Source organism: Crotalus tigris, unplaced genomic scaffold (genome assembly GCF_016545835.1).
Source record: "Crotalus tigris isolate CLP2741 ecotype Arizona unplaced genomic scaffold, ASM1654583v1 scf7180000018306.2785112, whole genome shotgun sequence".
Lineage (NCBI taxonomy): Eukaryota > Metazoa > Chordata > Lepidosauria > Squamata > Viperidae > Crotalus > Crotalus tigris.
Window position 1 is genome coordinate 1,277,661 of NW_024096934.1, and position 16,472 is coordinate 1,294,132.

Consider the following 16,472-nt stretch of genomic DNA (forward strand, 5'->3'; position numbering starts at 1 on the left):
GATTTTCTTGTTTTTCTTTGAAGATGTTTCGCTTCTCTTCCAAGAAGCTTTTTCAGCTCTGACTGGATGGTGGGGAATGGAAGGATTTATACTCCTTGCAGACAGCTGGTCATTTGCATGCTTTTAGAGGGTCATTGAGGCCACTTGGAGGTTCATCTGTGTTCTCAGGGTTGTAGACACTGTCCTTTCAGCAATTCCAAGATGGCTCCACACCCATTTGCACTACTCAGCTGACCCCAAGGATACAAATAAACCTCCAAGTGGCCTCAACAACTCTCTACAAGGAATGCAAATGACCAGCTGTCTGCAAGGAGTATAAATCCTCCCATTCCCCACCATCCAGTCGGAGCTGAAGAAGCTTCTTGGCTGAGAAGCGAAACGCTTCAAGGTTGCCTCTTGAAAATGCACCTTTGGGAGTCCACAGCAACGTTTTATACAAAGTTCCTGCCCGTTGAGTAGCCAGCAACTTAATCCTCCGCCAATAGGGGGCACCAAAGAACACAGTTTTTCCGGTGGTCGCTCTATGTAGAACTCTATGATCAGGAGAGAGCTTTCCTTCCTGGACCCGGAAGCTAACTCAACCCACGTGGCGCCGAGGGCGGTAGAAGTTGCTGAACCCCCTGAATTTCTGGATTGAAGAAAGGAGCAGGTAAGCGATGAGCGCGTATTTAGGGCTTTGCCAAAAAGAAAAAGAAAAAGAAATGCCAGAAAAAGGTTTCCGTAGGGTAGTATTTACGTTGTCGGTCATAGAGTCCATGCCGCCTGGGCATTCTGGGAGTTGAAGTCCATGCATCTTAAAGGGGCCGAGATTGAAAAATATTGATATACACCAAATTTCATTCTTCCTTCCCCAAATCCTTTTGGGTTTTATCTTGAAACATTTCCCTCACTCTGACTGAGGCCAGTGCAGCCTGATGCCCTCTATATGGCTCAGATTCCAGTTTACACAATCCCCATATGCTGGGAAACATGGGCTTTGGCACTCCTGGCTGTGCTTGCATGCACACAACCTGAGCTAATGTTCTCATATAATATTTTGGCTTTAAGGGCGCATGTTGGCTACGATGAGAGGCGGATTTTGTGTGTGTGTGTGTTTGTGCACTCGTGCATGCCTGCCTTTTTCACATCTTCCTTTCCATTCAGCCTGTTTCTTTTCATCCCATCCCATCTGCTGTCCCAAAAGTGCTTTTTCCAAAGAGCAAGTGGACTTTCTTGATTTTTTTTCCTTTGAAAACGTTTCGCTTTTCATCCAAGAAGCTTCTTCAGTTCTGAACTGAAGAATTGAATAAACTTTTTGGATGAGAAGAGAAACGTTTTCAAAGTGTCAGAAGTAAGTTTTCATCCTGGTTCATCCAAGCCGGGGATAAATAGGCAACATGGAGACTGCTTTGGGAAGAAGGTTACAGTTTATTGAAGAAGCAGAAAGATGGTCCTTGGAGGAAGGAGCAGAGGAGAGGAAAGAGGAGTTGAGCACATGGGCAGTAGGTTTTTTATATCCTCTCCAGCCTTGTTTGGAATAGTTTCCTGTTCCTGTGGCATGAACCTTGAGACTGTTTATGAGTGTTTGTCTAGGCCTTGATATCTGTGGTTAAATCCTATTATCATATCCTGCTTCCCAGGTGATGGGGCTAATGACTCCTAGAGTTTGGGTGGGGTATGCAGATCTTCTCTTTGTCTTCTTGATTGCTCTGGCTTCAATTCTCTGATGGTTTTACATCTGCATTTGTATGGGGCTAAAGTCTTGCTTGAGGCAGATAGATTTGGGGCCAGGTTTGGTCTTAAAAAAGTCCTTTTGAGGAAAAATATATTTTTCTGCCCTTTTTAATATTTCCTTCTCTGGGCTAACTTCCCTCAAAAATTAAAAAACCAAGGAAGTCCAGTTGTCTTTTGGAAAAAAAAAAACACCTTTAGGGCAACCATAACCTGGATCAGGGGTCTTCAAACTTGGCCCTTTTATGACTTGTGGACTTCAACTCCCAGAATTCCTCTGCCAGCGTGCTGAGGAATTCTGGAAGTTGAAGTCCACAAGTCATAAAAGGGCCAAGTTTGAAGACCCTGACCTGGATGATTGAGAATCTCCATAGAAACGTCCCCATCCTGTTTGGAAAGCAGAGAAGTAAATTTTTTAAAAATGAATGTTTTTTATTTGTCAAATTTAGGACATGGCATTTTTGTCTACTTTGTTGTCAGTTTGAATGTTTTAACTTTTAGTTCCCAGAATTTTAATGCATCTAATCTTTCAACTGTGTTATACTGTCATTTATGGTATTGTAAAGCCACTCAGAATTGCCTGATAGTGATGTGGCCGGCATGTATATTAAATAATTAAATAAATAACAAGCATTCTTTCCTTCAGCTTTGGCCTGCAACAATCCTATTGGTGACCCCTGAATTATTCTAATGATTTTTTTTTCATATCCCTTATTTATGACATTAGAGACAAAGCCGCAACTACTCTTTTTATTATTTCATTTTATTATTTTGAGGATGCCTTTAAGTCAGTTTTGATGCACGGCAACTGCCCTAGACTAGTCCCTGCAGGTTTTTTTTGGCAATGTTTTTCACATGTGGTAGCCCTTGCCTCTTTCTTAGGGCTGAGAGAGACTGACTGGCTCCAGGTCCAGTCAGTGGCTGTGCTGGTTGAGGAATTCTGCAGCTGAAGTTTGAAAGAGGTTGGGAATCCTCGATCTAGGACAGGGGTCTCCAAACTTGGCAACTTTAAGACTTGTGGCTGGGGAATTCTGGGAATTGAAGTCCACAAGTCTTCAAGTTGCCACGTTTGGAGACCCCAGATCTAGGAAATTATAGCATTGCATATAATAATCCATTTCTTTTCTTAAGGTTACATATGAAGAAATAGAAGTGGTAGAAATGGACCCTCTGCATGCCCTTAACGCTGCTTTCCGGAAGGTAGCAAAGACGCCCTTTGTCATTGGTCTTACTGCTCCTTTTAAGAGCACCCGCTACTTCTCCACGTGGAAAAAACCGCCGTTGTTGGAAAACCAGCTTCTTGAGGAAGTAAGCAATAAAAAAGCCATCGCTTTGCAGCCTGAAACGTCTAAGCTTCAGGAAACTGACCTGTTGAACGCCACACCCCGTCCCGGTGGGAAAAAACGCAAGGCCGATGCTCTTCAGAGTAAACCCTTCCAAAAATTCTACACCAAAGCTGTGCCGAGCACCACTAAGGAAGAATTCAGGAACCTGAGAAATGATGATTTTGTCTCCAAGCATAAAAAGCTCCAGAGAAGTCTTCCTCTGCCAGAAAGAACCAACGGCTCGGAGATCTTGTTTGGGACAGCCCCTTGCTCCTTGGCCCTGGGAAGGTCCAAGCGGACGTTTTTCCAGCTCTTCCTCAGAATGAGCCGAGACACAACATCTCCTGGGGCAGAAAAATTCTCCCAGTATGCCGAGGAACGTGGGATCCCGGTGAAGAAGGTGCCCAGGAAAGTGTTGGCTGCCCTTTGTAAAGGGGGCGTCCATCAGGGGGTGTGTCTAGAAGCCTCCCCTCTTCGGCCCCTGGCCTGGCAGGAAGGACCACTCCACCGAGCCCCGGTTGGCAAGGGGTCGCAGTGTATCTGGTTGGTTTTGGAGGGGATACACGATCCCATGAATTTGGGGGCGGTTCTGCGGACGGCGCACTTCCTAGGGGTTGACGGGATTGTGACGAGTGAAAGGAACAGGTGAGCTGGTCTCTTTCAGGCTAGGAAAAGCAATATGTGTTGAACAATATTCACCAAGAATGTTGAACAAAAAGGATGGAGGAAGAGTACAATGAAAATGAAAGTGGTAGGGGGGAGGGGTGGGGTGGGATTAAGTAGATATAGAAATATTAAAGTATGAAATGGATGGAGTAATTTAGAGGGAGGTTCCCCTCGGTGTTTCCACTGAACTGTATCCAAAGAGGGATAAGAAGGGAGGAGGAGGGAAGGAAGGAAGTTGGCTGGGAGGAAGGGGTGAGGGGAGAGAGGAGAGGAGAGGGAGTAGGGAAGTAAGGAAGGAAGGTTGAGAGGGCGGATGCAGTCCGGGGGAGATAGACGAGCGACACCTAAGGTCTTATTTTAAAGGTATTTTTCTCTTTTTTTTTTAGCTTTATATACTGTATATGCCGGCGTATAAGACGACTTAAAATTAAAATCGGCGCCAAAGACGGTCGTCTTATACGCCGAGTCGTCTTATACGCCGAGTCGTCTTATACGCCGGAAATACTGGTAGTTTCCGGCGTATAAGACGACGTTCTAGGAATGCGACTTGGCACCAAAGACGGGGATCGTCTTATACGCCGGGTCGCCTAATATGCCAGCATATACGGTATAATATATGGAAAGTATTATATGTATTGAAAATTCAAATAAAATTAAAAAAAAATGAAAGTGGCTTCCTTTATGACTGCCTTCTTCACTTAACAACCACCGCAAAAAAGGTCAGGCAATTGGGTCTGTCACAGGACCGACCTGTTTTATGACATACAAACATGATGGGCAGGCTCCATGACGATCGTAAATCAAGGACTTCCTGTGTTGAACCAGGCCATAAGTTCTTGATGGTGAACAGCCTTTTCTTCGGAGAAATGCCCGTCTGCTTGGTCAGAAATCCCCGAACCCAGGGCCTGTTCACAATCAATACAGCTGAACCTCAACTTGATCACAGTTGAGCCCCAAATGTTTGTTACTAAGTGAAACAGTTGTTAAGCGAGTTTTGCCCCATTTTGCAACCTTTCTTGCCGCAGTTGTTAAGTGAATCACGGCAGTTGTTAAGTTAGTGACATGGTTGTTAAGTGAATCCGGCTTCCCCATTGACTTTGCTTATCAGAAGGTCGCAAAAGGGGGTCATGTGACCCAGGGACACAGCAACCGTCATAAATAAGAGTCACTTGTCAAGCGTCTGAATTTGGATCACATGATCAATGGGGATGCTGCCATGGCCGTAAATGTAAAAAAAAATGATCATATGTTACCTTTTTCAGTGCTGTTGAAATTTAAAATGGCCATTAAATGAACTGCTGTAAGTCGAGGACTGCCTGTATGCCAAGCAAGAAGTGGAAGTTGATGGACAGCAGAACAATTGAAACAAGGAAGGGAGCCCCTTGTTCAAGCAGTCTGCCTCTGAACATCAGATGTAGAAAAACAGAGCTGTCTCAGTTTGGCTTCACTTGGCAGCTGACTGCTAGTTAAGATGCGTCTTTGGGTTGAGCCAGTTTGGTGTCAATGCTGCTAACATCGGATGTTTTTGCATTGACAACAGAGGGAAATGTAGCCAGCCATCTTTTACCTTTTGATTTTAGAGTTAGATGATGCTGGGAGAGGGGATGTGAACAAGGGTCCAGCTAGACATAACACCACCAAACCTAGGGTGAGAAACGAGGTTATTGTAACCAGAGCTGATAAGGAATTGGGGGCTGGAGAACTAGAGAGGAAGCCCTCGCTTCAAGCTAATTGGGGAATGTGATTTATGACTGTTAATTGGAGGAGGGAATTGTGCTTTGGTAATATGTGCTCAGGGGAGGGGAATTCAGTTTTTGGCTTCGATTATGCAGTGCTGATATTATGCTATTCAAGATAAAGCTTCTTTAAGGTAAACAATGCCTCGAAGTTTTTTTTTGAAGAGTTTCATCTGTTGGAACCTTGACATTTGGGAGTATAACTAGCTCTGAGAGTCAGCAAAGGAGCCTCCATCTCCAGTAATAGTCTATCACTGGAAAGAAGAATGGAATCAAACAAATTTGGGTAGAGGTGTGAAACTGGATCACGTGCTTGGCAGCTCCTCTGAGGTCCCCCATTTCTTTTACTGAACCTGGAACAACCAGATTAGAGTCAGGATTTTGCAATTCTTCTTTTTTTGTTTTAATTTGAAGCATTTTAGATAATTTTGAAAGCTTCTCATCCTTTTGGGGGACTTCTTTTTCTAAACTTTAGCTTTTCTGTTTGCAGCTGCTCCCTGACGCCAGTCGTTAGCAAAGCCAGCTCGGGGGTCATGGAAGTTTTTGATGTATTTAGCACCGATGATGTTCAAGACCTTCTTAAGGTAAAATATTCCCGTTCCTAATAATTTACAACGACAACAAGCTTGAGTTATTTATCTGCGGTGCCAAATAATCGCTAAAAATGAGCAGAGCAAAAAGTTTTAGGTGGCATCAGTAAAATTATTATATGCAAATTAGGGAAAATAGACATTCCACTTGGTTTCCATTAGAAGAGATGAACTGCTCTGGGCACCGAATAGGAGGAGTTTAGACAAATTGGGACAAGTTGAAAGGAGGTCAGTGAAAATATTTGGAGGATTAGAAATTAAGTCAAGAGTGTCCAACCTTGGCAGCTTATTTGAAGACCTGTGGACTTCAACTCCCAGAATTCCCCAGCCAGCCATGCAGACCTTTGGTGTAGTGGGAGTTGAAGTTCACAGGTCATAAAAGGACCAAGTTTGAAGACCCCTGATCTAAGCTAAGTAAGAGGATAACACAACTTTATTCTACCCAATATGATCAGCTTTGGAGTACCAAGCACCACTGTACGGGTTGCCACCTAACTTCGCCCCTTCCTCTCTCCCTCCCAGGCTTATTCCTGCTCCTAATGGTGTAGTATCCTTTTCGGAACCCCAGCTAAAAACCAGGAGACTGAGAGTCTAGTCTGGGGTAGGCAACCTTGGCTCTTTTATGACTCATGGACTTCAACTCCCAGAATTCCTGAGCCAGCATGGCTCAGCATGGAAACCTTTCCCTTTCTCCTCAGCATGGCTGGCTCAGGAATTCTGGGAGTTGAAGTCCATGAGTCATAAAAGAGCCAAGGTTGCCTATCCCTGCAGAGGGATGGAGAAATGACTTAGACCAGGGGTAGGCAACCTTGGCTCTTTTATGACTCGTGGACTTCAACTCCCGGAATTCCTGAGCCAGCATGGCTCAGCATGGAAGCCTCTTCCTTTCCCCTCAGCATGGCTGGCTCAGGAATTCTGGGAGTTGAAGTCCACGAATCATAAAAGAGCCAAGATTGCCTACTACTGATCTAGGCCAGGGGTAGGCAACCTTGGCTCTTTTATGACTTGTGGACTTCAACTCCCAGAATTCCTGAGCCAGCATGGCTCAGCATGGAAACCTCTCCCTTTCTCCTCAGCATGGCTGGCTCAGGAATTCTGGGAGTTGAAGTCCACGAGTCATAAAAGAGACAAGGTTGCCTACTACTGATCTAGTCTGTCTTAGCCATGAAATCCAGGAGGCTGACTCTGTGCCAGTCCTTCACTCTCTGCCCAATTCACCTCTCGGGATGATTGTTGTGGGGAAAATAGAGGGGAGGAAGGAGGATTATGTATGTTTGCTGTCTTGAGTTACTTACACAGTAATAAAGTTTTTTAAAAAGTAAAGGAGATCCTGCGGATTTTACTCTGCTAGTCATTGCTGACTCATCTCCATTTCAACGGTCACTGAGCCAGCGCTGTACAAAGACATTTCCATGGCCAGTGTGACATCATGGAGCGCTGTTAACTGGAGTGGTACCTATTTATCTACTCGCATTTGTGTGCTTTTTAAAAAAATATATTTTATTTTATTGATTTTTTAAATATAAACACCTTATATTTGGTAAACAGCGTGTTGTCTGGGTTTATATTTACAAAGTAATTACTGACAGTTAGTTTCTACATTCCAAAATCCACACAATAGCTTTGCTTGATTTTTTCTTCCAAGAATATTCTCTTTGCAACCTTAAATTAATACAATTCTTACTAATTTGATAAGTAACAATTAAATATTAAGATTTTTAAAATTTTTTTACCAATGCTAATCACATCAATATCATGCTTCTTTTCTATCTGGTCATCTTGGTTGCCTCGTCATAAATCCTGTTTACAATTCTTATTTAAATTTATTTTCCCTACAATGTTCAAAATATTTCTGCTGGTTAAAATTTTCCCAGAATGAATTACCTTAAAGTATTGAAATCTGTTTTCATGTCTTCAAAAATAAGTAAGAAAAAGACACAAAAGAAAAACATAGAAAAAGAAAAGAGAGGAAAAAAAGGAGAAAAGAAATAAGAAAATAATACGCTGCTTAAAATACATATCCCTCTTGAACTAGTATGCATTTATTTCCAATTTTTTTCTGTTCTTTTTACCCATAATTAAACCTATGTTTAATCTTCAAATGTTCCATTTAATAAATCCAATCCTCTAATCTTTTAACTCTGTTTCAAAACATTTGTGTGCTTTCAAAACATTTGCGTGCTTTGAATTGCTAGGTTGGGAGGAGATGAGATGAGGATGGGAACTCACCCCTCGCTTGGCACTTGGGACTCAAACCTGAGCTGCTGGCTTTCCAGCTGGTAAGCCCAGCAGCTTAAGTATTTCTTTATGGCAATAATAAAGGTGGGATAAAACTCTAATAAATAAACAAGCCAATCTCAGACAGCGTGGCCAATTATACAGGGTGGAAGGCACTAAGTTACCCATCTTTGACTATTAGCTGCCTTGGCAGCCTGAAGATGCGTGGACTTCAATTCCCAGCATGCTAGCTGGGGGATTGAAGAGTTGGGAGTTTAAGTCCACGCATTTTAAAAATACCAAGATTGAGAAATACAGTACATACTGCTCCGGAATACGAGTTGTTGTAATACAACAAATGGACATGGGATGGCAGCATAGGGCTACAGTTGAAAACAATTTTTCTTCCCCCCATTTCTCTTTCTCTCCCTCTCTCCCTCCCTCCCTCCCTCCCTCCCTCCCTCCCCCCTCCCTCTCTCCCCCCCCTCTCAAAAATGGTGGCTAACAATAGAGGTTAAATGTTGGCCTGGCTCCTTTGACATCTTCTCAGTGTGCCCTGCAGGAGAGTTTGCCTCGATGAAAACCATGGTGCAAATTTCTCTTGTTTTGTTTTTTAACTGGATCCAAATTCTCTTGTTTTGTTTTTTAACTGGATCCATAAATTTGACTGGGTGATGGGTTGGAGGACTGCCAGTTTCTGAGAAGAATAAGGAAGAAAGCCAAATTCATAACTGGCCGGGGGGATTCTAGGAGTGGAGATCTGCCCATCTTCAAGCATATTGGCTGGGGGATTCTGGGAGTTTATTTATTTTTTATGCCATCCAATTCCCATATAAGGTGACTCTTGACAGGCTGGGGAATTCTGGAAGTTGAAGTCCACCCATCTTACAGCAGGCTGGCTGGGGAATTCTGGGAGTGGAAGTCCACCCATCTTCAAGCATGTTAGCTGGGGGATTCTGGGAGTTGAAGTCCACCCATCTTCATGTTGCCATGGTTGAGAAACATTGGATTAGTCAATAGAAACTATTCTTATTTATTTATCTGTTTTTTCCCTAGATTAATACCTATTTCACATAAGGCAGCATGCATAGCAACATGACCAAAAACCAACCAGGATAATTTTTCCTTATTCCCTCCAGGAAGCAAAAGAATTAAGCTTTGTGTATGGAAAGCAAAATGTTGCACAGGTCTGAAACTTGAGTGACTTTTTTTTTCCTTCCCCCCCTCTCTCCCCTCCCCTCCCAAGACAAAATCTGAAGAAGGTTGGGAAATCCTCGGGACGGTCGGCCATGGAAAGATTCCGGGGGAGACGCCGGTTGTCACTTGCTCAGACTTTCGCTGGACTCAACCCACCATATTGTTACTTGGTAGGTAACTTTTTCCACGGAGTGGAGAGCGTGTGTGTGGGGGGGGGGAACAGGGAAAAACCATCCCTGCCACCCTGTGGTGTGGGAAATTCTTTTCTTGTTGGTTCAAATAGATGGGGCTCTTTTCATCTGCTTTCCAGCAGTCAGCAAAAGGAGATTCTTTCTGTTGAAAAATGTAACACCAGCAGGGTAGAGACACGTCAGGAATCTGACCATGTTTTTATCGTGGCCAGATTGTAAGGTGAAACTTAAAAGGAGCCACCAATTAGATCCTGAATCCTGGATGAATGGGAAACAGCATAGAGGAATATTTTTCAATTCTCTCTTCTCTCCTCCTTCTCTTTCTCTTCTTCCCCTTCTCTCCTTGTTCCTTTCTCTTTTTCTTCTCTTTGTCTCCTTCCTTCCTTCCTTCCTTCCTTTCTTCTTTCTCTTTTTTTCTTTCTTTCTTTTTTTCTTTCTTTCACTTTTTCTTTTTTTCACTTTTTCTTTTTCTTTCTTTCTTTCTCTTTTTCTTTCTTCTTTCTTTTTCTTTCTTTTTTTCACTTTTTCTTTCTTTCTCTTTTCTTTCTTTCTTTCTTTCTTTCTTTCTTTCTTTCTTTCTTTCTTTCTTTCTTTCTCTCCTTCCTTTCTCTCCTGCTCTCTCCTTCCCCTTCTTTCTTTTTCTTTTTCTCTCCTCCTCCCTTTCTTTTGTCTCTTTTCTTCCGTTCTTCTCCTATCTCCTTCTGTCCTTTTCCTTCTCTCCTCCTTCTTCTCCTATCCTTCTCCTCTCCTTTTCTTCTCCTTTTTCTTCATATTATTATTATTAATTATCTTACCTGTCTTATCTATACAACTGAAAGCGGTAAACATACTAATTCTCCTGTTTTCCCTACAATAACACCCCTGCAAGGTGGGCTGGGCCAAGAAGTTGATCTTTGAGCACTACAATCAATGTTTCTAGAGCAGTGGTTCTCAACCTTTTTAATGCCGCGACCCCCAACCGGTCGTAAGTCGAGGACTACTCAACCGGTCGTAAGTCGAGGACTACTCAACTGGTGCAGCACCGTTTGCAGACTGGGACTTTTGGCGGGCTCAGCAGGGCAGAGACAGCCTGGACAATTCCTATTGGCTTTTGAAAGCCAATAGAATTAGACTCTGTTCAAGAGAGTCTGTTCTATTGGCTTTCGAAAGCCAATAGAATAAAAGGGAGTAGCACAGCTAAGGAAAAGGGGGAAAAAATGGCAGACTGCGTTGTTTGGCGACCCCCGTGAAATGGTCGCTCGACCCCAAATGGGGTCCCCACCCATAGGTTGAGAACTGCTGTTCTAGAGTCATTTCCTTTATAACAAAGTTTTCCAATCCTTTTTTCCTTGTGATTAGTTTTGAAGCTATTGTTTCAAAAAGACGATTTTATGTATTTATATACATATATTTGTTCATTGCTTTAGCACATTTTTTTAAAATGTCCCTTTTACCTGCATCCTTTGGTCATCTAATTCTTAAAACAAATCCTTCCTCTGAGCCGAAGGCAGAGGTCTGAATTGTAGCATCTGCTCTTGTTTAGCTGGGTGGCAGTTTAATTGCTAATCAATCGAAAGCTCTAATTAAGCTTCCACTTGTCATGTTGGCCTAGTAACTCTGCTGAAGTGATCAGGGAAAGGAAAAGAGTTTCTGGTTTCAGGGTCTGCCATGAAGTAATCTAGGGCTAGAAGTGTGGAAAAAAACCTGTAATTCTTTCATATATTGTCAACTTCTGAAACAAGCCTGGCTGAAGCCATCTTTGTTGTTCTAAGTTTCCACATAGGTTGCGGGGGAAAGAAAATGAAAGTAAGCTAGACTTTATATACTTTATATCAGGGGCCTTCAAATGCGTGCCTGGCTGAGGAATTCTGAGAGTTGAAGTCCACGAGTCATAAAAGGGCCAGGTTTGAAGGCCCCTGCTTTATATAAATAATACCATTTCAATGATTCTCGTGGCCATCTTCAAAGGGAAACCATTTTGTGATTAGACCAGTTTTCCTCAGCCTCAGTCATTTCAAGATGTGTGGATTTCAAGTCCCAGAAGATTCTGGGAGTTGAAGCCAATGCATCTTCAAAGTGGCTGAGGCTGTGAAACAATGGAGTAGATCCAGAATAAACCAGGAGTTTGACTGAAAAAGATGTTGAGACTCTAGAAAAAGTACAGAGAAGAGTAATAAAGATGGTTAGGAGGCTGGAGGCTAAAACATATGAAGGAATTGGGCATTTCTAACAAAATCACAAATACGGTCATGTGACTGCAGGATGCTGAAATAGCCATAAAGGGGAGCTGGCTGCCAAGCAACCAAAATGTGATCACATGATCTTGGTGTGGGCATGGCCACCGTAACTCTGAAAATGAGTTGTATGTAGCTAGGCCGCAGGGGTAGGCAACCTTGGCTCTTTTATGACTCGTGGACTTCAACTCCCAGAATTCCTGAGCCAGCCAAGCTGAGGGGAAAGGAAGAGGTTTCCAAGCTGAGCCATGCTGGCTCAGGAATTCTGGGAGTTGAAGTCCACGAGTCATAAAAGAGCCAAGGTTGCCTACCCCTGGTGTAATTTAATGAAAAGAAGGACCAGGGGTGACATGATAGCAGTCTTCCAATATTTGAGGGGCTGCCACAAAGAAGAGGGAGTCAAGCTATTCTCCAAAGCACCTGAAGGCAGGACAAGACACAATAGATGGAAACTAACCAAGGAGAGAACCAAACTAGAACTAAGGAGGAACTTCCTAACAGTGAGAACAATTAACCAGTGGAATGACTTGCCACCAGAAGTTGTGGATGCCCCAATACTGGAGGTTTTTAAGGGGAGACTGGACAGTCACTTGTCTGAAATGGTATAGGATCTCCGCCTGAGCAGAGGATTGGATTAGAAGACCTGGCTCAAAAATATCTAGTGAACCTCTATGACTGGAGAGAGCCTCAAACGTGGGTCTCCAGCTCCTTGTCCGACCTTCCCCACTGCCCCACAAAGGACCTGGGTTTGAGAGGGAGGGACCAGCCCAGAGGTCTCAAGGACCACAGCCTGGTTCTCTCTGCCCTGGCTTGGCCCCACCTCTCCAGGACTCCCGGCCACTGGGCTCTCAAAGAGAATGAAATGGAAGTAAGATGTACGTGCTAAAAAATAAATAAATCCATTTTGAAACTGTCTAGATCTAAATTGCTCTTCTTTTTCCTTTTGACATATGCATGCAGGGAATGAAGGTTACGGCCTGTCCCCGGAGACAAAAAAGTTATGCCACAGGATGTTGACCATCTCTCCTGGAAGAGATTTGGAATTTGGGGTAGAATCCTTAAATGTGTCAGTGGCAGCCGGTAAGAGGATTTGCCTTCTCTCTATATGTGCCTTCTCACGCTGTGTTGTGTGTTTGGCTTCTCAGAGGAAAAAAAGAGTTTGGAAATAGCTAATATGTTTTCATGTTTCCTTCCTTCCCTACCTCCCTATCTACTTCTTTCCTTCTCTCTATCCACCTTCCTTCTTCCTCCTTCCTTCTTCCCTTCCTCCCTCCCCTTTTTTATCCGCTTTCTTCCTTCCTTCTTGGTATCCACCTTCCTTCCTTCCTTCCTTCCTTCCTTCCTTCCTTCCTTCCTTCCTTCCTTCCTTCCTTCCTTCCTTCCTTCCTTCCTTCCTTCCTTTCCTTCCTTCCCACCCTATTTTTTCTATCCACCTCTTTTTCCCTTCCTTCCTTCCTCCCCCTCCTTCCATTTTTCTATCCTCCCTCCCTTTATCCATCTTTTTTCCTTCTCTCAATCCACCTTCCTTCTTTCCTCTCTCCCTTCGTCTCTTCCTACACTCCCTCCCTTTTTCTCTTTATCCACCTCCCTCCCCATATTTTTTCTATCCACCTATTCCTTCTTTCTATCCACCTTCCTTCCTCCCTCCCTCCGATTTTTTTTCTATACACTTTCTTTCCTTCTCTTTCCACCTTCCCTCTCTTCTTTCTCTTTGTCTACCTTCTCTCTACCCTCCTCTCTCCCTTCTTTTTCCTTCCACCCCCTCCCTCTTTTTTTTTTTTTTTAAAAAAACTCTTTTCAGGCATTCTTTTGCATGCCATCTGCAATCAGAGAAATAACCACCCCAAAATTACTGCATCTGAAGGAGAAGAAGCAGACTCTACGGCTGTAAAAGACTGCAACCACGAAAGTCAGCCAACAAACATCCTGGCATAGAATGAATTTCAGACAGCTGAAGAACTCTGCAGCTCAGAGAGGAACACCTAAAATGGAGGCAGCCAGACCTCTGGGATGTATTTTCACTCCATGTTGTTTGTGCTTCATCTTGTGCACTTTTGAATTTTAGAGGTCCCTGGAATCCTCTTTTGCAAAATTTCAAGAGTGTCTTGTCCTGCCTGAAAACAATAAACACCTTCCTGGTATCCTAATGCCTAAAGCTTTGTCAAAGAAATCCACCCGTTATAAAAAAGCCTCATTTGCCAGGTCAGAAAGAAGTCACTGCTTCTTAGTTTTTATAGCTCTGATCCTTTTGCAGGTTAGAAATTCTGAATGAAAACCGCTGGATGAAAGTCGGAAGGAAGTTAGTTTTGGGGCTGCACCTCTCCTACACTGAAAAGCAATCATTTAACCCTCTGGCTGTTTTTAATCTTTTAAAATTTGTAATCCGTGACCTCCAGGAGAGGATGGCGTTTTTAAAACCTGGGTTAAAAAAAGATCCAGCCTCTTGGTTTGTCCCTAGATTTTGGGGGGGGGGGGGGCAGAATGATTGGAAGGACTTGCGATATGTCCACTAGATGGTGGTGTGGTTGTGTGTTCCTTAATTTCTCCCAGGAGAAAAAGGTGGAATCAGTTGTCGCAAGGCCTCAGAGCATTAATTCTTGTTGGCATGAAGAGATGAAAATAAAGCCTGTTTCTTTCTCTGGCGTCCTGGTCTGACTTTATATATTCCCTATGCACCCCATTACAAGCCAGTCCTATTGGGAAAAAAAAACCCAAGAGAAAACTATACTTTGCAATTAAAAGTTGCATCTTGCGCTGGTCCTTAGCAATGATTTCCAGTTGATGATGACAATAATAATAATAATAGTAATAATAATAAGTCTGGATAGTGGACGTGGCAGTGCCTGGAGACAGCAGAATAGACGAGAAAGAACTGGAGAAGATAACAAAATACAAAGACCTACAAATAGAAATAGAAAGACTGTGGCAAAAGCAAGCAAGGGTAGTACCAATAGTAATAGGCTCCTTGGGTACAATCCCAAAACAACTGGAGCACCACTTGAACACCTTTGGCATTGACAAATTCACTATTAGTCAATTGCAAAAGGCGGCCTTACTAGGAACTGCTTCCATCCTGCGACGATATCTGTAATACCATCAAACATCCACATCTGTCTATCCCAGGTCCTGGGTAAGGACTCGATGGTAAACAAAAATGCCGAATCCAGTCTGAACATCTGGCTGACTGTGTGATGATCAATAATAATAATAATAAAAATGGAAGGGATCTTGGAGGTCATTAGTCCAACCCCCTGCTCAGGCAGGAAACTCTATACCATTTTGGACAAATGGCTGTCCAGTCTCTTCTTAAAAACTTCCAGTGTTGAAGCATTCACTGCTTCTGGAGGCAGGTTGTTCCACTGGTTAATTGTTCTGTCAGGAAGTTTCTCCTTAGTTCTAGGTTGCTTCTCTCCTTGATCAGTTTCCATCTGTTGCTTCTTGTTCTGCCTTCAGGCGCTTTGGAGCATAGCTTGACTCCCTCTTCTTTGTGGCAGCCCCTGAGATACTGGAACACTGCTATCATATCCCCCCTCGTCCTTCTCTTCGTTAAACTAGACATACCCAATTCCAGCAACTGTTCCTTATATGTTTTAGCCTCCAGTCCCCTGATCAAGTAGACAGTCTCCCCCTCTCCCACCCCCCCTGCAAAATAGAGGTTGCTCAGTTTCCTCCTCGTTTTGGGCATGGTGGTGAAAGTACAGGCAGTCCTCGGCTTATGACTACAATGGGACCCGGAATTTCCATCGCACATAATGATAGTCATAAGTTGAAAAATCCACATGACTGGCCCGATTTTATGAGATTTTTTTTTTGCAACTGGTCGTAAAGTGAACGCCGTGGTCATTAAACAAACACATTTATTCATTTAAAACATTTATATCGTTTCCCCATCTAATAACCAATTTGGAACGGACCTCCAATTGTCCGCAGGGAGCATTTTTTTTGCTGGAAACTTGCAAAAAGTATCATCGGTTGCAGCTATGCCATTGCAGGATGCTTCAAACAGCTGTAAGTGTGGGCCGGTTGCCATGTACCAAAATGCAATCGCATAACTGTGTGGTATGTGTGTGTGTGTGTGTGTTTGTGAGAGAGAGAGGGGGAGAGAGAGAGAGAGAGAGAGAGACAGACAGACAGATAGACAGACAGACACAACTTCCAGCTTAAATATTTAAAAGTCCAAGATTATTTTCATTTCTGAAAAGCATACTGTTTGTTGAATATATTGTCCCTTCCAACTCAGTTATTCTATGATTCTGTAAGGGTCTCCTGCTTGAGCAGGGGGTTGGACTAGATGACCTTTAAGGTCCCTTCCAACTCTGTCCTTCTGTGATTCCATATTGCCTGGTAAAGGTGAGGTTAAAACTAATTCTAAACTCCCAAGGCATCAGACCATAGCCTATAACAATAACTTTCCCAGCCAAAGCCCACCAGGTGTCCATGTAGCTCATGTAAACATGTTCTCTTTGTTTCGAGACCTGTCATCTTCTTTACACCTGGCTAGAATGGCCTTGGAAGATTTCCATAGTGCTGACTTTCAGCAAGCTTCCATAAATCTGGAAAGGTTTCATTTCTCTAGATAACCCACTCAAAAACACCTCCCCCTTTTATTCTAATGGAAAGATGCAAA

At 43.2% G+C, this 16,472-nt stretch overlaps 1 protein-coding gene across 1 annotated transcript; it reads left to right on the top strand.

Moving 5' to 3' along the window:
* The first annotated feature begins 533 nt into the window (after positions 1-533).
* MRM1 (mitochondrial rRNA methyltransferase 1) lies at positions 534-14,487 on the top strand. Its single transcript, XM_039350034.1, has 6 exons — positions 534-649; positions 2,842-3,680; positions 5,928-6,021; positions 9,491-9,611; positions 12,806-12,925; positions 13,647-14,487. Exons 2-6 carry the CDS (start codon positions 2,872-2,874, stop codon positions 13,778-13,780), a joined length of 1,278 nt encoding a protein of 425 aa, XP_039205968.1. The 5' UTR covers positions 534-649; positions 2,842-2,871; the 3' UTR covers positions 13,781-14,487.
* Positions 14,488-16,472: the final 1,985 nt, after the last annotated feature.